General features: G+C 50.6%; 1 protein-coding gene across 1 annotated transcript; it reads right to left on the bottom strand.

Annotated features, from left to right (window-relative positions):
- Nucleotides 1–10513: 10513 nt before the first annotated feature.
- On the bottom strand, nt 10514–18564 carry LOC308578094 (carboxy-terminal kinesin 2-like; the record flags this gene model as incomplete). Its single annotated transcript, XM_081178368.1, has 16 exons — nt 10514–10625; nt 10767–10880; nt 11072–11145; nt 11473–11612; nt 11789–11927; nt 13102–13269; nt 13677–13850; nt 14300–14416; nt 15068–15199; nt 15279–15425; nt 16244–16442; nt 16534–16750; nt 16852–16893; nt 18030–18095; nt 18178–18292; nt 18448–18564. 16 exons carry the CDS (start codon nt 18562–18564, stop codon nt 10514–10516), a joined length of 2073 nt encoding a protein of 690 aa, XP_081034494.1.
- Nucleotides 18565–22514: the final 3950 nt, after the last annotated feature.

The following is a 22514-nucleotide window of genomic DNA, read 5'->3' as shown; positions in this document are numbered from 1 at the left end:
TCCCTTCTGCAAATCCTCGTGGTTTCTCTCCAAAAACTTCTCTTTGTCTTGAACTGTTTTTATTTTCACCTTCTTTCCCTTGTAGTTGAAGGACAGTCCTTGTGGAAACTCCCACCTAAAAGGTATGTTGTTCCTTTTCAGCAGGTAGACCAGATCTTTATAGAAGGCTCTCACCTCCAGGATGTATTTAGGGATGTCCTTAAAGATTTGTATATGAGAATTTTCAATTTCCAAGGCCTTTTGGTAATGTAGGTTTAGTATTTTGTCTCTTTCTTCCTTGGATCTGAAAGTAATCAGACAATCCCTCGGGGTCTTTCTATTCTGTCTCCTGCCCAATCTGAATGCTGTTGTTATCTTGAATTCTTCCTCCAATTCTTCCTGCCAAAAGTCAGAAAACTCTTGTGTAAGGAACTCCACAAGGCTGTCCCCTTCACTTTCAGGAACTAATCTTAATTTCAAATTTCTCTCCTTTCTCTGTAATTCCAGCAAAGACAAGGCCGCATCATGTTCATTCACTTTTTTGGAGATCGGTTCTAATTTTCCCTGTGTCTCTTCAGCAATATTTCTGGCGTCCTCTGCAATCTTGCGTGTTGCAGAATTTTCTTCAATCAACTTATTTATAGATTCTGTGTTAGATGTCACACTTTTCGTATTCAAGTCCAGCCTTGATGTTAATTCTGTTAATTTTTGTGAGTTTTCTGTACTCTGCTTTGTCAAGGCTTCTAAAGATTGGTTTATCTTGAGTAACGCCTGTGTCATTGAATCCATGGAAGCAGCTGTCACTTTTTCTTGCCCGGCTGCTCCTGCTGGTGTTACACTTGATATTGAGCCCCTTTTCTTTTGTGCTTGTTTTGCTTTAGCTCTAGTTGTTATCTCGTCTGCTGGGCCACTCATATCCCAAGGACTTTCTCACAGGAGCAGTTTCCTGATGGAAAATCCCACTGTCCTATTCCGTTGCTCTGCAATTGTTACTCCTCAACCCTCTAGAGGGAGCAATCCAAAATGTCCAACTGAAAAAGACAAAGAATAAGAACAAAGAAACCAGGAATCCTCTGTATAAATGCTGCAACACTTTTTCTATATAGTTTCTCTATCAACACTGTCCAATAAATTGTTGCAGCAAAGCCCCAAAACTTTGTATCAAGTAGCACTCCAACTATGTAACTTTGTAACAAGTTTCTAAATGCAGATCACTGTCCTGGTACTTTACTTTGGCAGTCCGTTTCAGGAGATTAAGGCAGCAGAAAACTTTTTTCTCTCAATAAGTCATGCAGGTTAATAAAGTCACTTTTTCTCCCCTCTGCCCCTGCTTGCTAGAGAGGAAATTCGTATCCAATGCCAAGGTTAGACAGTCTTAAGGTTATTTTCGTTCTGATGCAGCTTTATACTTTCGTTGCTTTATCTATCATGCAGTCGGGGGAAGGCAGGCTTCCTTATTTTTAGCCTTTCCTGTTTCCGGCCGAATTTTAAAATTTTATTTTTAGGGTCCCAGGTAGTGATTCAGTCCTACTCATGGGTTTTTCGATCCAATTTCAATTTACAGGAAGGAATCGGTGCTCTCCGTTCATGGCGACGCGGCTTCGCTCCGTGGGCTGGGTTGCGACTCTCAGCGCCGCGCTCACTCCCGATGCCGTTCCAGAGCCTTTAAAAAGGCTCTTTCGCAGTAAGGGGGGTGCTTCTGATGCCCACCGAGTCTCCTTGTTCACAGGCTTCCGCGCCTGTGATTTTAGGGGTCCCCCGCTTGCCGTAGCGGGTCAGACCCGAACTCGCGGAGCAGTCCTCGTCCGGAGCTCGAAGAGAGGACCGCCACTGAACGCTGGCGCCGACCGGAAGTCTATTCGTCCTCCTTCTATTGAGATAGAACCGAAACACCTATGGTTGATTTCAGCTGATAGCAAACATGTCACTCTGCGATTTTTGAGTGAATGTGCATTCTAACCCCAAAAACAACAATTTGAAATAACCCAATCAGGACTTTATCATCTTCTTTTTATGTAGGTGGAACCCAAAACACCTTTTTGCTTTGGTCGGGGGTGATTCTGGTGCACACCCAAAAAACACCATGCGAATTGTAATAAGCCCAATCAAAGCTTATTTGTCTTCTCTCTACGCATATTGAAGCAAAAAGACGGTGTTGTGTTATTTTGGTTTCATTACACACACTTTGCGATTTCTGGGTCAATGCGCATTAACACCAAATAAAACGATTTGAAATAAGTGAAATCCAAGATTCTTCTTTCTATGTAGTTGTAACACAAAACAACCTGTTTGGCTTTGCTTAGGCTTATTACACTTCGCTTTGCTAGGGTTAGGGTTAGGTTTAGGTTTAGGGTTAGGGTTGGGGTTAGGGTTAGGGTTGGGGTTAGGGTTAGGGTTAGGGTTAGGGTTAGGGTTAAGTTTAGGTTTAGGGTTAGGGTTAGGGTTAGGGTTAGCGTTAGGGTTAGGGTTAGGGTTAGGGTTAGGGTTAGGGTTAGGGTTAGGGTTAGCGTTAGCGTTAGCGTTAGCGTTAGGGTTAGGGTTAGGGTTAGGGTTAGGGTTAGGGTTAGGGTTACGGTTAGGCTCAGGGTCAATGACCACCTATAGAACAATCCAAGCTTATTTGTCCTCCTTCTATTGAGATGGAACCAAAACACCTTTGCTTGATTTCGGCTGATAACAAAAATGTCACTCTGCGATTTTTGAGTGAACGTTCATTCTAACCCCAAAAACACCAATTTGAAATAAGCCCAATCAGAGCTTTATCATCTTCTTTTTATGTAGATGGAACCCAAAACACCTTTTTGCTTAGGTCGGGGGTGATTCCGGTGCACACCCAAAAAACACCATGCGAATTGAAATAAGACCAATCAAAGCTTATTCGTCTTCTTTCTACGCATATGGAAGCGAAAAGACGGTGTTGTGTTATTTTGGTCTCATTAGGCGCGAGTGATCATGCTCTTCTGAAGTTTACTATACAGCGGAAAGGAGCAGCCAAGCATACTAGGACTCAGTTTCTTGACTTTAAGAAAGCCGACATCATAAAACTTAGGGAAGTGCTGGGTGAGATCCCATGGACAGCAATACTAAAAGGAAAGGGAGTTCATGATGGCTGGGAGTTTGTTAAGAGGGAGATAGTAAAAGCACAACGTCAGGCAATGCCAATGAGACGGAAACATGGAAGGTGCCTAAAGAAGCCAGGGTGGCTATCTAAAGAACTTTTAGCTGAGTTAAGATTAAAAAAGGATGTGTACAAAAAATGGAAAAGGGGGGAAACCATCAAAGAGGAATTCAAACAAATAGCCAGCACGTGTAGACACAAAGTCAGAAAAGCTAAAGCACAGAATGAACTCAGGCTTGCTAGAGAGGTTAAAAGCAACAAAAAAGGCTTTTATGGGTATGTTCGTAGCAAAAGGAAGAAGAAAGAAGCAGTGGGGTCACTCAGAGGAGAAGATGGTGAAATGCAAACAGGGGTACATGCAGTACATGTGAAAAGGATCTAGGAGTCTTGGTTGACCATAAACTTGACATGAGCCAACAGTGTGACGCGGCAGCTAAAAAAGCCAATGCAATTCTGGGCTGCATCAATAGGAGTATAGCATCTAGATCAAGGGAAATAATAGTGCCACTGTATTCTGCTCTGGTCAGACCTCACCTGGAGTACTGTGTCCAGTTCTGGGCACCACAATTCAAGAAGGACACTGACAAACTGGAATGTGTCCAGAGGAGGGCAACCAAAATGGTCAAAGGCCTGGAAACAATGCTGTCAGAGGCTGCCTCAGGTCTCAGCTCACAAAAGACCAACGCCAAGCTCTTCTTATATACAAGGATGTTTATTGTGTTGGTTTCTGCTCTCTTCACTGTGCAGCGAAGTGTTTGTCACAAGACAATGTTTACATTCCACAGTCAGAGTACTGTTGGATTTTCCCACGGGAATGGGAAGCTGGATGTGACGTACACTGGTTTCCTGTTTTTCACTTTTTCTCTCGGTGTTCTTCATTCCGATGAGAAGGACGGTTGCTTCTCTGCTCCAGCAGAGGCAAGATGCATGTTTGTAATTTCTCTACAATGAACTGAAAATAAAGCAACTTTAAGCATGTGGCACGTACTGTTCATCATTCCGTTGTGCAAAGGACTCTGCAATATCAACATTTTGGTTATGGTTCCGGGCCCAGAAAGACGTAAATCAAACTGAGGAACAAAGACTCCAGCAGCCGAGTCGGAATGCCGGCAGAGGTACAGAGGAACGGATCGCGTTATCTGCTCTGCGCGTCAAGTTTGATTGATGAAGGTATGTGCTCATGCTCCGGGAAGCCTGCCAGTTTACAGTTTAAGGCAATGGCTGGGGAAAGCGAAAGTACTTTTTAAAAGTGCTTTTGGAAAAAGCTGCAGTACTGTGACGCAGCTCGATTTAAGCAGCAATGATGGCTGATGCAAAGCTGGTTGATGCTTTTGGGATTCCTAAGCTCATTGAGAAAAATTACACGGAGTGGGTGCAGTATGCAGAGGCAATTCTGCGGAAAGAAAGTCTGTTTAATGTTATTACAGACAACCCCCCAGCTCCAATTACAGCTGAATGGAATGCTAAGGATTCCAAAGCACGGGGAACGCTTACGTTGATAGTATCCCCAGAAGAGCTCTGTCTGTTGCGTGGAAAGACCACAGCCAGAGAAATTTGGAACTCTTTAAGAGAGGCGCACTTGAGGACAGAAGCTGGTTCCTTAATGTACTACTATGCCAAGCTGCATGATATGGCTCTTGCTGAAGGTGGAGATGTGCGTAAACACCTGATGGAGATGCAGAATCTGAGACATGAGTTGCAACAGAGAGGACTCAACTTTCCAGAGGCTGTGTATTCCTTCATGATACTACATTCTTTGGGTCCAAGTTGGGAGTCCGTTGCCACACAGATTGCTGTTCAGCCAACTGCTCAGCTCACAGTAGCCTATGTTACTGCCGTGATCCAGAATGAAGCAGATCGCCGGGGTGCTAGCTGCATGGGTAAGGGGGAGTCTTCACAGACGTCATCCCAGAGTGCAGTGGAACCACCAGAGGGCGCCAAAGCTTTGAAGGCAGTGAAATGCTACTCGTGTGGACGTCTAGGCCATATGAAGAGGGAATGCAGATATCCCAGGGCCAAGACGGAGCAGCGCAGCGGAAGTTCATCGCGTGGAAAAGGCCAAAGCAAAGGCAAAGGTCCGGTCTCCAGGACAACGCAGCACAAGGCAATGGTCTCACGCTTCACTCCAAAGGTTGCAAAGGTCCAGAAGACGTGTAGATCTTTCTTCGTTGTTGATTCAGCAGCTACCCACCACATGTGCAACGATAAGAGACTGTTCGTGTCTTTTACACCGCAGGAAGGTGCGATTCACCAGGCGGATGACCACACGATTCCCAGTCAAGGCTACGGAACTGTTGTTCTTCACAGTTTGAACTTATCGATACAGGATGTACTGTATGTTCCAGATGCCACACACAATCTTCTAAGTGTGATGCAGCTGAATGAACGCAACATTGACGTTTCCTTCAAGAACAAGAAATGCACCATCACAAAGAAAGACGATTATGTATTGCATGCTGAATGTGTTGATCGTTTGTTTGTTTTGTATTATGATGATGTGGTGCAGAATGATACTTGTTGCATTGCAGGTTCTAACAAAAGTTTGCATGCAGGATGTATTCATGATTTTCACAGGAAATTTGGTCATTTGCATTTTGAGGCAGTATCTAAAATGCCTACCTTGGTTGAAGGTATGACTATTAAACCCTGCAGGTACCACATGAAGTGCAAAGCATGCGCAGCAAACAAGGTGAAAATGGCTGCGAAAGGTAAGGTGTCTAGTAGGCAAGCTACAGAACCATACCAGGTTGTTCATGCTGATTTAGTTGGTCCACTATCGCCCTCTTTGGGTGGAAATAGGTTCTTCATGGTTCTCATTGATGCATTTTCCAGGTATATTTATGTGTACAATCTCAAGCAGAAATCAGAGGCTTTTCCAAGGTTTAAGGAATTCTGTGCTTGGTTGGAAAATGTGCATGGTAAGAAGATAAAAATTCTTTTCACAGATCGCGGGGGAGAATTCACTTCTCAGCAGTTTGAAGCTTTTCTGACTGAGAAAGGAATTCAACACGATTTGTCCAGTCCTCGCTCGCCATGGCAGAATGGACTTTGCGAAAGGGCAAATCAGACATTGCTTCAAGGGTTAAAAACCTTGCTGCATGATGCCAATCTTCCAGAGAGTTATTGGGCCGAATCTCTCTCGTGTTTTGTTTACAGTTACAATCGCAGATTATCTTCAGCGATTGGTTGTACCCCCTATGAGAAAATGTTTGGCAAGAAACCATACATCAAGCACATGAAAATTTTTGGTTCTGACATGTGGGTTCACTCACCACAAAGCTCCAAGTTAGGCAAGCGTGGATTGCATGGTATCTTTCTAGGTTATCAGAAAGGTTCTTACAGAATAATGATGACTGACTCTAAGACAATTAAGCTCACAAGAAGTGTTGAGTACAATGCCAAGTGGGGGGAGAATGTGGGAATTTTTCAATGTTATCCTGATGACAGTGATGAGACTGAGGATAAGCAACAGCAAAAGCAGCGACAGCAACCCACACCCACTGATGAAGGTTCTGATTCTGAGTCTGAATCTGAATCGGATACTTCAGAGGATTTCAAGAGTGCGAAAGCCTCTATGCGACCCTCTGAAAGCTCTGATCAGGAATTGGAAGAACCATTGTTCACAATAGGCCACTTTTCTCCTAAGAAGGAAGAGGAAAGTGTTGAAGACCAAAGGCTAATTCGCAGGTCACAAAGAGCCACAAAAGGCAGACCTCCAAAGAGATTTGCTGATGAATTTGCTAAGACAGCAGTAGCAGCTGTTAAAAGCTCCAAGAAGGTATTTGAACCTTCAAGTTTCCAAGAAATCCAGGATTTGGATTCTAAGGAAGCTGAGCCATGGTTAAATGCCATGAAGGCTGAGCTTGATTCCTTAGAAAGGAACAAAACATGGGAGCTAGTTCCAGTAGTTCCAGGAATGAAACTGCTTGGAAGCAAATGGGTCTTCAAAGCGAAGACTGATCAAAATGGCAAGATAGTCAGACACAAAGCCAGATTGGTAGCCAGAGGTTTTGCACAGGTACCAGGTGAAGACTATCACGAGACCTACTCACCCACTGTGAGATATGAGAGCATTAGGCTTATGCTCAAGCTAGCTGCAGAGGAAAATCTACACATTAGTCACCACGATGTGAATACAGCGTTTTTGTACGGATCTCTAGGTGAATCACTTTATATGCTTCCACCTGATGGCGTACAGGTAAAACAGGGATTTGTTTGTGCTCTAAAGAAGTCCCTTTATGGTCTCAAACAAAGTGCACGGTGTTGGCACACAAAACTCACTGAAGCATTGTTTTCTCTAGGTTTTCAACAAGGGAAAGCTGATCCATGTGTATTTGTCAAAGAGGAGGGGCAAAAGAAGCTGTATTGTTTGTTTTATGTTGATGATATTTTATTCTTTTGGAAAGATGTCACAATGTACAATAACGCCCTAGCTCAACTGAAAGAGCACTTTGACATGAAAGATCTTGGTGAGGTAAACAATTACCTATCTCTGGAAATAGAGAAAGATCAAAGTGGTAACATTCTAGTACACCAGTCACGGAAAATTGCTGATGTGTTAAGCAAACTGAACCTGATGGATGCTAACCCTGTAGACACACCCATGACAACAGGTTATCAGGTAGAAGACACTGAAGAAGCATTTTCTGACACTACACTGTACAGAAGTGTGCTAGGCAAGCTAAACTTCATTGCCAGATGTTCAAGACCTGACATTGCTGTTAGCATGGTGTTTCCTGCTTGGCAGGGGGTTGGACTCGATGGTCCTTGTGGTCTCTTCCAACTCTTCTATGATTCTATGCCCTCCCAAGAGGATGGTACGGGGTCTGTTTTCCAGCCTACTTAATACCCCCCCATGTGGATTCCTGACCAGATTGCCTCTGCACTCCCTAGAAGGAGGCGTTTCGACTGACCTGGCAACAATTGCAGGTGGGAGTTCCCAGAATTGGGGCAAAAATCAGTGGCCTCCAGAAAGGATACTGGCCCATTATTCTCCAGCCTCATGGAATCGGGGAGAGAAAATCTCTGGGGCAAGGGGGCTGATCTAGAACTTGAACCGCGTAATCATACTCCAGGCAGTGGTAGAGATTGTTGCTAACACAACAGCCACGGCCCTTAGGTTAATTGCCACGCAATTGGATGAGACACGCGTTTCTCTCAGTCCGCTTAGCGTTGGACTTTCTCCTGGCGCAATATGGCGGCTTTTGTGCAGCGTTAAATCTCACGGGTGGGGCCTGTTGCTTTAACATCTCTGATCATGGTGAAGCCATTCGCAATTTGGCAGCAGGACTTGAAACAGTGGCCCATATTCCTACCGAAACCTGGGAGGGATGGGACATGTCATGGCTTGACTGGTTGCCAAACCTAGGATGGGTAAAAGGCCTGTTTTTGCTGCTGCTTGGCCCACTGTTCATCTTGCTAATTTTTTGCTTTTCTGTACCTTGCCTGCTGCAATGCTTGCATACAATGACACGCAATATGATTTCACGCATGCTTCGCCCCCAGATTATAGCTCTGACCCGAGTATATCAGCCTGTGCCTTCCTGGGACGAGCCTTGGAGGCTGCCCAAAATTGAGAGGTGTGGAATGAAGGGGTAGTTAGGGTTACCCCAGAAAGCCCTAAAAACTGTTTGTGAATTCCACCCCCCCAGCCAGGCCTCGGCGTACGCATTTTAAAACTGCATTTTCCTCTAAGACAAAAAGCATGAGCTAAGCAGTCCTCTCTGTAACAAAAACGCTGTAACAAACCTACAGCTGAGAACAGTAAAGCCTTTCGCTTCCCAGATCCAAGATAACCTTGTCCTGGTACATTGACTTGCAACATACTTCCGGGAACAGAGTCAGAGAACGAAAAGCAACATTTCTATGTAAGAATCTGTGAAGGGGGAGAGGGAAGGAGGGGCTTTGGAGAACAGGATAAAAACCTGATGCAAAATACTTTTTGCTGCGGCCTGTCTTTTGTGAACTGAATCACACAGGTGCCTCTGCCCCCCCCCCATGGCAGAATAAAACACTCTTTCTCTGGATTAACCCCTTGGTGTCGTTTGGCTCCTTTTGTCTCTGCTCGGGTGCAACAATTTTTCCTACCCATGGATTAAAAAGGCTACATACCAAGGAGAGCCTAATCCCATCCCCAAACTTGCCAAGGGGCCAGACATGCAAAGGAAGTTCTGTTTTACTTTGGGTGGTGGGACTTCAGAAGTGTTTGCCTATGCTAATCTAACACCTGGGTCTTGCCCTGACATGTCTGCTTATGCTGATGTTGTACCAAGGACTTGTCTGGACATGTTTGCCAAGGTTAACCCCTCCCCTTTGAACTGTATTCTGGGATATGGTGGGAAAGTTTTAAAAAGTCGCCACCCCATCCTCGGGGTTCCAAATTCCTCTTTGACCCTGTTGCGCAATAAACTTTGGTCTACAGCTATTTGCTCCGGTTGGTGGCTGGACTCCTCCTTTATTCTGGCTCTGCCCGACCGGTTGGGGGACTGAGCAGCCTCCCACCTAGATTCTTCCGTAACAGTATGTTGTTTGTTACTATGGTGTGTATTTTTGCTTGGATGAACCCCCCAACTCACAAACAAGCCCTGACACAACCAGCATGTTTTTCTCCTCTGAAACACAGCTAAACTTTTATCTCTTCGTACATAAGAACATAATAGCCTGTTCAGGAGTCTCTGGCGAGGTGCTGTGGCAGCTTTTTGCAGGAAGGAGTTCAACAGGAGTAGCCCATCTTTCCTGGCGGGCCATTTCTGCATGTTTTGGCCTTGCTAGCAAAGCCACATCATGCAAGAGTTGGTTGCTGAGAGCCCTTTAAGCCTCCTCGGACCACAAGGGTCTTACGGTTACCTACAAGGCTTTCCTGCCTCAGCCACAGTTAAAGTCCTCCCGTTGCCACAGGATCCTTTCCAGAAGGGCCAAACTCAAGCTCAAGCCACCTATTTCCCTTACCCCTGAAGAAGAAGAAGAAGAAGAAGAAGAGGGGGAGGAAGAGGAGGAGTTTGGATTTGATATCCTGCTTTATCACTACCAGAAGGAGTCTCAAAGTGGCTAACAATCTCCTTTCCCTTCCTCCCCCACCAGAAACCCTCTGTGAGGTGAGTGGGGCTGAGAGACTTCAGAGAAGGGTGACTGGCCCAAGGTCACCCAGCAGCTGCATGTGGAGGAGCGGAGACACGAACCCGGTTCCCCAGATTACGAGTCCACTGCTCTTAACCACTACACCACACAGGCCACTGCACTGCTGCCAACGAAAGGGCAGGGAGGCTTGAGAGGGAGGAGACGCCCTGAAGTGGAGCCTGGGCACGCAGCTCACCGGAGGAAGACAGCAGAAAAAGCCAAATTCAGCAGTGGAAGAAGAAAATTTCAGAATATAAATGCAGAAATATAAACATTTATTACAAAAAAAGTATCATGACTTTAGAAGACAAAAGAGTAAGAATGGGAGTCGCTATCCGAGACGCAGAAAGACCAGCCGCCTCCGCCGCCCTCACTTCCGCTTTGATGCTGTGCCAATAACACAGTCATTGACCTGCAAGGCAAGACCGGGCAGATTTGGGGGGCCAGAAACTGGTCCCCACAGCTGCTGCTGCCGCCACCTCCTCCATCCAGCTGCGGTCAGGATGCCCCTTCCGCAGAGGAGATTCTGCAAGCAGCCCAGAGAAAGGGACACCCCCGCCCCCCCCCCAGCCGGATGCTGCAGCCACTTACCTTTCTGGCAAAGCGAAGGGAATTGAGGGACTCGGCAAAGTTCTCCTCCGAGGGCGAGATGTTAACAAACATCAGCCTGGGGGGAAAGGCCAGAGGAGAGGGTGAGGAGAAACAGAGGCTGCCTCAAGGGGGGTGCATGGCCCCCCTGTCAGAGACCTCTGGGTTGAAAGGGGTCATCTAGCCCAACCCCCTGCGTTCCTGGCAGGACAGCGCAGACCAGGCCTCAAAGGGGAGGGGGAGCCATCAACTCCCTCCTTGCCGACTCACATCTTGGAATTGCCGCCTAAGGAGTTCTGGAGGAGGTAGGTCAGCTTGCTGTTCCGGTAGGGCACATGGGCCTCCTGCAAGGGGGCAAAGGAAGCGGACAAGGATGGGTGCAGGAGGGGGAAATGTGTGGGGACCCTCCTCCCCACTTAGGGCAGGCCGGTTCCGCCAGCATCCTGAGGCTGTCCCATTCCCGATTGAATTGTAGAGTTGGAAGGAATCACAGCTCTAGAGCCCCCGATAGGTGGGCACCCCACACGTGAGACAGTGCTGGACGCCACATCCTCACCCTCGCAGAAGACCAGCGCACTGCGGGAGGCGGGCTGTGGGGCTGCAAAGGGCTGCCCCATGGCTGGCCAGGACTCCCCCCCCGGAGGCACACGCGACCCCCCTCTCCCGCCTACCTTGTTGCTGAGGGCGGTGATGACCAGGCCCAGGTTGGAGAGGCTGCTGTTGATGGCCTGGGTCTCCTTGAGGCGGTCGCCGGTGGAGAGGGACCTGTCCAGGCGCTCGCTGCCAGCCAGGTCCACCAAGCTCAGCACGGCTGCGGGGGGGGGGGACAAAGGAGGGGTGAGGGTGGAGGGAGAAGGGGGGGTGCTGGGGACCAGGGACCCACAGAGGGCCTGGCCTAGAAGAGGAGGGAGAGCAAGGGAGCGCCTCTGGGCCAGGGCAGGGACAGAGGCCTCCGGCGAAGGGGGTCGTGGGGCCGGCCACACTCACAGGAGGTGTGCAGCTCCCGGTTGGGGTTGTGGCCCTCGATGCGCAGCTGGAAGAGGCTGTGGCTGCGGGACGAGCGCTCGTTGAGATTCGTCTTGGCCACCGAGCGGTTGGCTTTGGCTCTCTGGAGCAGCTTCAGGACCTGAAGGGGCAAGCGGGGGGCAGGAGGCGGAGAATGGCGGTCGGAAGGGACCCCAGAGATCCTCTGGCCCTAGCCAGCCCCAGGCAAACAGCGTGAAGAGGCTAGCCGGGCACATTCCCCCCCCCCCCCCCGGCTATTGGCTACTTGCGACCAGACTGAGATGCCCGGGCGCCCGATGGCGTTGGACATCACCGCCTGGAGGGGAAGCCTGGGAATCCTCGGAGCAAGACTCTTTCCACACACGAGGACCTCGTCCTATAGAATTCTATCCGTTACACAATCAGAATGAGTATCAGGAACCAAAACGGTTTCTCTCAGCAGCCTGAGCAGGAGCAGTGAACAATGGCAGCTCCTTGTTCTCACCTGACTTCACTCCCCCGCTGCCCCCACTGCCCCACGCTCAGCTGCAAAGAATATTCTTATATTCTGAATGTACAGTTAAGAAAGAGAAGTTGGAATAGGCCAAGATATGTGGACTGCCCCAATCCCAGCTCAAGGTGGTCATCTGAACTGGCCAGATGTTTAACTGAGAATCAGTCAGTCAGTCAGGCCATCATTTGAAAAATAAGACTTTAGAACGCCTGGCCCCAAAATGGCAACGAGACATCCCATTTGGGTGAGTTTAAGCTTGGTTTAAGGAGCCGCTTGGTGCCTAGCCTCTACACTGGAGTTTCTACCATTGCCTGCAAATAGAAAGGGAAGCATGGGGGGGGGGGAGTTCTTCCTCTGGGAACTCTAGGGCAGGCAGAAGCCCCATAAGGAGCCGAGGGGCCAAGACCCAGGTGATCTGAGCTCTCCAGACAGGCAGGATGGCTCAGGCCTTCATGCAGAAGCCTCTCAGAGAACGGCACAGTCGGAGGGGAGCCCCCAGGGTCATCTAGCCCAACCCCAGATTCCTCCCTCTGCTCCTCCCCTCAGAGGCTTTGGATGCAGACACACTCTGGCTGCCTTGTCCCCAGACCAAGGCCCTAAAACGGGTCACAATGGGGCTGGTTCTCTGGCTTCTGCCTCTCCTCCACCCCTTGCAAGCAGGCTGGTGGCCGGACACAGTGCAGAGAGCGGGAGAAGAGTAGTGTTGGAAGGGGACCCCCAAGGGTCATCTACCCGACCCCCTGCACCGCTGGAACCCCCCAGGAAAATCCCAGACAGACAGCTGCCCCCCCCACCGCGGTACCTCTTGCTCCGAAGCAACGGGGACGTAGCAGAGGTTGGGAACATGCAGCTCCTCCGTGCATTGGCTCACTCGCCGGATCTCCAGCTCAGAGCCCTGCTCAGGGCGCAACACCAGCAGGTCCCGCAGAGACTCATTGTAGATCTCCAGGAAGTTGGCAGTGAAATGGTACTGGGAGGAGACAGGCAGAGGGGCAGGATCAGACCAGGGAAGGCGGCTGGGGTGGCGCGTGCCCAGCCAGCACATCGCTCCCAGCTCAGACTCGGGGACCAACTGGCATGGCTATTCCAAGAGGAGGCTTCCAAAGGTGAGGCCCAGGAGTTCAGACAGGCCAGCCCTCGGGTGTTCAGGGGATCTTGTGAGGCTGAACGGAAGGCCCTGCAGAAAAACACTGGCGGTCTCACCATCCTGTGGGGTGGGTGAGGGTGAAGGAGGCAGCCCTCTCTCACCAGCGCCCTCTCTGGGAGCTCCCAAGCCCAGTGCGAAACCCCCCTGGCAATTGCAGCATGGCGAGTGAATGCAGCGGGGGTCTCCACCGCCTTTGGACACCTGCATCCGCTTTCCCTCTCTGCCCCCACCTTCCAGCCTTTGGCCTCCATCTCCCGGGCTTTCCTGAAGATCTGCTGCACTGCGCGGGGGATCATGCCGGCCGTGGAAGGGTCCTGGCAGTCGGGGCCCTCCATGGTGTACGTCTTGCCGCTCCCCGTCTGCCCGTAGGCAAAGATGCAGACGTGGTAGCCGTCCAAGGCCGACTGCGGGGAGGAAGGGAAGCCGTCAGGCTGGCGTCCACCAGACCCCACCTGCCCCCGGAGGGGGAGAGCCGCCCTATGTGGAATTTCCAGACCATCCTTCAGCCACGACTCACAGGACAAACCAGCCAAATCAGCCAGGGAATCATCCTCACGATCATCATCATCATACAGTGGCACCTTGGTTGTCGAACCGAGTCCGTTCAAAAACTAAGGCTGCCAAAGAATGTTGGGGAGTTGGAACACTTACTTCCAGGTTTTCAGCGTTCAGGGGCCAAAGTGTACGAGTACCAAGGTGTTTGAGGGCCAAGATACGACTGTACCATGCTCAACATAATAACAAACTAGAAGAACTGGGCCGCTTCCCCCCTTAATGTATTTATTCTATATATTTATTTGATTGATTTATGTGCTCTTCAGGGTGGTTGACAGAATAAAATGCTTTTCCTTACCTGCACAAGCAGAGAGATCTCCTCAAAGACCTCCTCCTGGGAGCTGGACGGAGGGAAGACCTGGTCAAAGTTGAACTCATAGACAATGTCCTCTTTTCGCTCCCGGCCAACGTGGGACTGGCAGAGAATCAAAGAATTGCAGAGTTGGAAGACCCACGAGGCTCATCTAGTCCACCCCCAAGCAAGACTTGAACCCACAACTCTGAGATTATGAGCCTCTACCGACTAAGTGGTGACAGGGGCCGCGTTCCCCCTTGGCCAGCTCTCCCGGGGCCACAATGCTCTCTCTCGCACACACACACATATCCTCCAGCTGGCATTGGGTCTGTTGGCCTTGGGCCGGCCATCAACATTTGGGTTTCTCCTGCTCCTGCAAAGGTCATTGCAGGAACAACACTGGCTTATTTGAAGAAGAAGAAGAGTTTGGATTTGATATCCCGCTTTATCATTACCCAAAGGAGTCTCAAAGTGGCTAACGTTCTCCTTTCCCTTCCTCCCCCACAACAAACACTCTATGAGGTGAGTGGGGCTGAGAGACTTCAAGAAGTGCGACTGGCCCAAGGTCACCCAGCAGCTGCATGTGGAGGAGCGGAGATGCGAACCCGGTTCCCCAGATTACGAGGCCACCGCTCTTAAGCACTACCCCACACTGGCTCTCGGCAGGCTTTGCGGCAGGTGGAGACTTCCTGACGTCCCCTGGCAACTGTGACAGCCCAAGATGCCACCAAGACTTCGACAACCGCCTTGTCCCCCCACCCCCAGACTGACCTCCTCCGCCTTGGATAAGACCAGGCTCTTGCTGTTGTCTGGCGGGAAGCGGAGGTGGCTCACCCCCTGTTTCTGGGCCTCCTTCTCGCTGCTCAGCAGGGGGCGCAGGCGGCAGAAGACACGGATGTTGCCCTGGAGGGAGCGGGGAATCGTCAGCACCCAGCCCCACAAAGGGTCCCCCAGTGCCAGCCCCCCACCACCACCGGCCCACCTTCAGCTCCTGGACGGCGTTGTGCAGGGAGCGCCGCTCCATCTCCGACTCGTGCTGCTTCTGCTCCAGCTGGGCCTTGTGTGCTGCCAGCGCCTCATTCTCCTGCGCCCGCCGGGCCAGGCTCTCCTGCGCCAGGCGCAGTTCCGCCTGCGTCAGAGAAACCCCAGGGCCAGTGAGGGACGGGCCACCTCAAACCCAGAGCCGCCCACCCGCCCTCTCAGCCAGGCAACAATTCAGGGAGGAGGCGGCAAATGCAGGCTTCCTCAGCTGGGAAAGGAAAAGCACCAGCAGGAACAGACACAGCAGAGGTTAGCAATTCCCCCAGACAGATATCTAGGGCCCTCTTGCGATGGATAGAAAAGGGACTTGTGTGAGAAACAGGGTGTGAGGCTGAGGAGAAGGGAAGCGCTTCCAGCGAGAGCCGAGAGGGATACACTTCTCTGTATGGGGGGGATTGAAGATTAAGATATAATTATGATAGAGGGCTAGACACATAAAATTTTGTGTTTTATTGCAATTATTACTATTACTGTTGTGATTTTTATTTATTTTCTTTCTTTTTCTCCTTATCTTCCCACCTTTTATTGCTTTTTTCTGTATTTCTTATTATCTTTTATTAAAAAATTCTTGTTTTCCAAAAGTGTTTGCAACATCTTTCTCTCATCTTATTATCTTTTTTTAAACTAGTTTGGTTTGTATTATATGTTGAAAATATTTAATAATTTTTTTAAAAAAAACATTTTTTAAGGTATCTAGCTCTCTTTTCTGGGGCTGAGGACCCTTAACTGTGATCTTGAGTCTGGCATTGTGGAATCAGAAGGGTACCTACGGGACATCTAGTCCAACCCGCTGGAATGCAGGCGTCACAAGCGGATGTTGGCTAGTCCCAAGGATTCCTCGCCTCACCTTGGGATTCCATGCACCATTAAAGGGCGGGTGGAAGGGTCCCCAGCCCCCCCCCTCACCTCTCTGGCCTCCAGCTGGGCAGCCAAATCCTCCTTGGCCTCCCTGGCTTTGCGGCCAGCGGTTTCCAGCTCCCGGATCGCCTGGCTCTGGCTCTTGACGGTCTCCTGCAGCTGCTGCTCCTGCTTCACCAGCTGCTCCACCCTCTCCCGGCTCTCTGTGGCCTGCGCTTGGCAGGTCTGCAGCTCCAAGGCCAGGGCACTGCCAAGAGAGGGTAGGGCAGAGGTCAGGTCCTGCAGCAGGAGGAGCAGACGGAGCCCGCCATGCCCTTCTCAGGCTGCTGCTCGCTCACCTGTTCTGCCCCTCCAGCTGCTGGTTGCGGGCCGTCGCCTGCTTCAGCTCCCCCTCCAGCTGGTTCAGCTGATGCCTCAGGGCCTCATTCTCCCCGGCCAGCCCCTGGGCCTTCTCCTTGTAGGTCCCCCCTTTGGCCCGCAAGTCGCTCACTTGCCCCTTCAAGTCCCAGGGGGCCCGCTTCTTCTCACCCCCGCCAGCAGCGGCAGGAGCAGCAGCTGCCAAGGGGAGAGGGAGAGAGAGAGGACAGTGTGAGGGTCCCGGTGGCGGCTCAAGGATGGCACGGGGGGGGCACCTCCCTCCCTTCTCTAGGCCTTACCTGGCTTAGGGGCTGCCGCAGCCACCGTCCGACGGGATCCTGCTGGGAAACAAGGAACGAGACATGAAGCAGTGAAAGGATTCCCAAGGGGACCCTGTCTCCCCTCCGTTGCTTCATGAAATATCTCCAAACAATAGTAATACTTCAAAACATAAAATCAGCAAGGAACTCAAGACAGATTAAAGCAACATATGTGGGGGTTCCCTTCCACGGATTGCGCCTAAAGTCAAAATCACGTATAGCTGAAATATGCTGGATTTAATGGTGGGCAGGATTGCCAGAGCATTTTCCCCAGCCCCTCTCCAAACTTTTTATATTGTTTCCTACACTGAATGCACACAAGTTAAAGGGGCACCAGATGCAGGATTACGGGGAACCCACATTCTACACATCTGAATCAGCTTGACAAAACTAAAATGGCTTCAGCAGGTGCCAAAAAGAGTCCAGCAAAGATAGCTGCCTGGTGTTGTAAGAACATAACTGGATCAGGCCCAAGGGGGCCTGTCTAGCCCAGCATCCTGTTCTCAGTGGCCAAACAGTTTCCTGTGGGAAACCAGAGAGCAGGATTCAAGTCCAAGAGCCCTCTCCCCCTTTGTGGCTTCCAGCAACAGGTATCCAGAAGAATTTCTGCCTCCAGCCATAGAAGCAGAGCACAGACATCACAGCTAGTAGCCATTGATTGCCCTCTCGGATGTGCATCTGTTTAATCCTCTTGTAAAGCCATCCAAGTTAGTAGCTATCACTACTTCCTGTGGGAGGGGAAGTTCCATAGGTTAGCTATGCAATGCCATTGTTTTTTATACAGAGGTGGCTTGGTTCTCAAACTTCATCCATTCCAGGAGTCCAAGACTCCAGAAACCATTCGCAAACCAAGGGACAGCTTCCGACTGGCTGCAGGAGCATCCTGCACTCATTCGGAAGCTGTGTCGGATGTTCAGCTTCTAAAAAACGTTCGCAAACTGGAAAGCTTACTTCCAGGTTTCCGGCGTTCAGGAGCCAATTTGTTCAACAACTAAGCCGTTTGAGAAGCAAGGTACCACTGTAATGGAAATCAATACAACAATATTTATAATATTTTTGAAAAATAACACGATGGGTGCTGCTCCTCTAAATGATCAATTCCTTACAGGTACGATATGGCACCCTTAACAGGGACGCTTCTGCAGCCCGCTGCCTACCTGTGGTGGACGGCCCTGCCACACCCGCAGTCCCCCGGGTCCGAGTGCTCGAGCGGCGGCGCCCCCCTGCCAAGAAAGCGGTGTTACAGCAAAGTCCAGAAGGGCTCCCCAGGTTCTGCCCCGCCCCCCCCCCCCGACCTGAGCTTACCGGCCTGGCGGTGGCCTCGGAGCGCAGGGGCCGCTGGCGGAGGCTTCGGAACGGAGGGGGCTGCTGTCACAGGTCCTCCCTGCTTGGTAGGGTCCAGGGGAGCCCGAGCCCGTTTCTGGGAGGAAGGAAAGGGCAGCCGCTTGTTATTCTCCAGGGCCAGGCTGGATGCCCCCTCACCGGTCCTATTCCACGTCCCTCTCTGCTGGAAATGGCAACGCCCCATTCGCACCCCCCCCCCATGCTGCAGAAGGGAGGGGCTTGGGAACTCACCCGTTCCACCTTGGGGGGCTCATTCTCATCGCTGGCCGGGCGCTTGAGGTGCAGCGCAGACACAGGGAGCCGGGAGGGGCCTTTCGGCAGCAGGAAACTTTTCCCCTCAGAGTTCATCTTCTGCTCCCGGAGTGGCAACTGAGGAAGGCCGCTGAGTTCATTTAATGAAGAATCTCAGAAGCAGGGTGGAGGGGGGGGGAGTCGAAGGCCGAGGCAGGCAAGATAGATAAATTGAAGTTACAGAGTCATGAGAAATTGAAACCCAAAGTACGAGATTGGCTCCATTATTATCAAATAATGGAGGTGTACAAACAAGATAGGAAAATTGGCTTCCAGGTGGAGAAATCAAAATTAGAAACTGAATTGTTAGAACCCAATACTAAGAACTTATCAAGAATGTATAATTTGCTGCTGAAATGGAATACACAAGATGAAACAGTTAAATCAGCTATGATTAAGTGGGCACAGGACATTGGCCATAATATTATGTTTGCTGACTGGGAATGGTTGTGGAACACCGGGATAAAATTTACGGCATGTAATGCTTTAAAGGAAAATATTATGAAAATGATCTATAGGTGGTACATGACCCCAGTCAAGCTAGCAAAGATTTATCATTTGCCTGATAACAAGTGCTGGAAATGTAAAGAATCTGAAGGTACTTTCTACCACCTTTGGTGGACGTGCCCAAAGATTAAGGCATTCTGGGAAATGATATATAATGAAATGAAAAAAGTACTTAAATGTACATTCCCTAAGAAACCAGAGGCCTTTCTCTTGGGCATTGTCGGCCAATTGGTGTTAAAGAAAGATAGAATTTTCTTTATGTATGCTACAACAGCAGCAAGAATACTTATCGCAAAGTATTGGAAGACACAAGATCTACCCACCTTGGAAGAATGGCAGATGAAAGTGATGGACTATATGACATTGGCTGAGATGACTGGCAGAATCCGTGATCAGAGGAAAGAGACGGTGGAAGAGGATTGGAAGAAATTTAAAATTTATCTTAAGAACTATTATAAAATTGATGAATGCTAAAATGTCGAGGTGTTGAGAAAGAAAAAGGGATTACAGTGACATAAGAATAAGTTGAAGAAAAGACTATGAGGACACATATTTGATAAAATTATTTAGAAGCTGCTGAAATAATCTTGGAAATTGGGATGCAGAAAGGGGAGGTATGGAGGAGTCTGAGAAATGAGGGTAATGAAAAAAAGGTTAGGAAATTATACATGTTTGTTTGTCCTTTTATTTGTTTGTATTGTTTAAAAAATGCTGTAAAACCAATAAAAAATTTATATATATATAAAAAAAGAGCACAATCCCCTTGGAGGGCTCGATTCCGGCGTCGTCTCCTCTGCGGAGGAGAACCCCTGGAACGTGCTGGCGGAAAGTGTGGGCGTAAAAAGCCAGCTGTCGAAATAATCCGCTGGCATGGGCCTGTGTGGGAAGAGTGCATGGAACTCGTCTTTGAGAAGCGGTTCCTCCAGAGCATAATCCGGCACCCAACTGTTGGCGCTGGCCGGGGTACCCTCCCTGGCGAGGAGATATTCTACTCCCTCCTCCCCCCCATCTCGAGTCCAGAATCTCCGTGACCTCGTTGAATGTCGTAGCCCTCAGTGACTTCCCCCCCTCTGGTGACTTTCTGCGTGGGTCTGGTGCTGTCCCTGGCTCCTGAAACCTGTGTGGGGCCTTGTAGGGTGTGAGCACCGACCTATGAAAGACCGGGTGCATTCTGGAACCTTCTGGGAGAGTCAACCAAAAAGCTACAGGATTGATCCTGGCCTCAACTTGGTATGGCCCTAGCTGTTTGTGTCCTAGCTTCTTCTTAGCTAACGACTTGGCCGGCACTGCCTGGGCCGCTAACCATACCCAGTCCCCCACCTGGATGTCTTCCCCTGCCCTCCTGTGCCTGTCTGCCTGCTCCTTGTAGGCGTGTTTAGCTAGCTCCAAGTGCCGTCGGAGTTCCTCGTGGACCTCCTGCAATTCTGCTGCTAAGTGCTCAGCTCCCTGCGGCTCCCCCTGTGCCGTCGTCTCCAACCCCGGGAAGGTTCTGGGATGTCGCCCATTGTTGGCGCAGAACGGTGTCACCCCCGTTGACGCGTGCTTCATGTTGTTGTAGGCAAACTCGGCCAGCGGTAGGTAGTCCACCCAAGTCGCAGGCTGTTGATTGGCGTAACATCGCAGGTACTGCTGCATGATGGCGTTGACCCTCTCCGCTTGGCCGTTGGTCTGCGGATGCCTCGCCGACGCTAAGTTGATCTTGCCGTTCAGGATACCCAGGAACTTCTGCCAGAAACTGGAAATGAATTGGCGGCCCCGGTCGGACAGGATGGACCGTGGCAAGCCGTGAACCCTGAACACGTGGTCTATGAACAGCTTGGCGGTCTGTTCCGCTGTGGCCACCTTCGCGCAAGGAATGAAATGCACCATCTTGGTGAACAGGTCTACAACCACAAGTACCGCCGTCTTGCCTCGCGAACTGGGTAGATCAGTAACAAAGTCCAGCGCCACCCTCTCCCACGGCTGTAGTGGCGTCTCCAGCGGTTCCAGTAGTCCCGCTGGCTTCTTGTGCACTGGTTTGGATCTCTGGCAAGTGTCACACCTGGCGACGTAATCCGCGACCTCTCCTCGCATCTGGGGCCACCAAAAGTCCCTGGCTACTAAGTCCGCCGTCTTCTCCTTGCCGAAGTGACCCGCGCTGGGTGCGTCGTGCCACTGCTGCAGGACCTTCGCGCGGAGATCGTCCCCCGGCACGTAGAGAGCACCTTTGCGGGTTAGCAGGCCGTCGCGTATCTGGAAATCGCCGTCCTTTGCTGTGCCCCTCCACAGTTCCTCCATCTTGGATTGCGCGAACGGATCCGTCTGCAGCGTGCGACGCACCGCGTCCAGGTCCACGGCGGCTGAAGCACATGCCCATGCCTGCGGTGCGAAAATGTGCTTGGCCGCCACTGGTGCCGCTTCCTCGAGATACTGGGGTTTCCTGGAGAGCGCATCTGCTATGACATTGTTGTCTCCTGGGATGTACTCTATCCTGAAGTCGAAATCCGCAAAGAACTCCGCCCAGCATATGTGCCTCTGGCTCTGGAGCTTCGCTGTGCGCCAATACTCTAGGTTCTTATGGTCCGTGCGGACCTGCACAGTGTGTCTGGCTCCGAAGAGGAAGTGCCTCCACGCCTTGAAGGCTGCATGAATGGCCAGCAACTCCCTGTCCCAGATGGTGTAGTTCTGCTCCGACTTGCTGAGCTTTCTGGAGTAGAACGCGCAAGGCCTCCAGTTCCCTTGCGGATCTTGCTGCAAGAGGACCGCCCCCACCGCTCTGTCCGATGCGACAGTCTCAACCCGCATGGGCCTGCTGGGATTCACGTGTAGCAGCTGTTCTTCGGACACGAAGAGGCTCTTAAGTCTCCGAAAGGACTGCTCCGCCTGGTCCGTCCAAATGAACTTTTTCTTCTTGGAACTGAGGGTGTCCGTGATAGCCGCCGTCTCTTTCGCGAAACCTTTGATGAACTTGCGGTAAAAGTTGGCGAAGCCGACGAACCTCTGGACTTCCTTCCGATTGTGTGGGCTCTTCCAGTCCAACACCGCGCGGACCTTGGCGCTGTCCATGGCGAGTCCCTTGTCGGACAGCCTGTAGCCCAGAAAATCCACCTCCGTCACGTCGAACTGGCACTTCTCCAGTTTGGCGTAGAGTCTGTGCTCCCTTAGCCTCTGCAGGACCTCCTTTACGTCACTCTCGTGAGCCTCCGGCGATTCCGAGAAGATCAGGATGTCGTCGAGGAAGCATACGCACTTCTTGTAAAGGAGTCCCGCTAGCACGTGGTGCATGAATGCTTGGAAACAGTGGGAGCCATTTTGGAGGCCAAACGGCATAACTTTGTATTCATAGGTGCCCAACGGCGTAAACATGGCCGTCTTCCACTCATCACCCTCCCTCATGCGTATGAGATTGTACGCGCCGCGCAGATCCAGCTTGGTGAAGATCTTCCCCTTTCGCACCGTCGCGAGCAAGTCGTCAATCTTAGGCATGGGAAATGCCTTGGGCTTTGTCATCGAGTTTATGG

Source organism: Podarcis bocagei, assembly GCF_964188305.1.
Source record: "Podarcis bocagei genome assembly, chromosome: W".
Lineage (NCBI taxonomy): Eukaryota > Metazoa > Chordata > Lepidosauria > Squamata > Lacertidae > Podarcis > Podarcis bocagei.
This window is presented reverse-complemented; position numbering and strand designations above follow the sequence as displayed.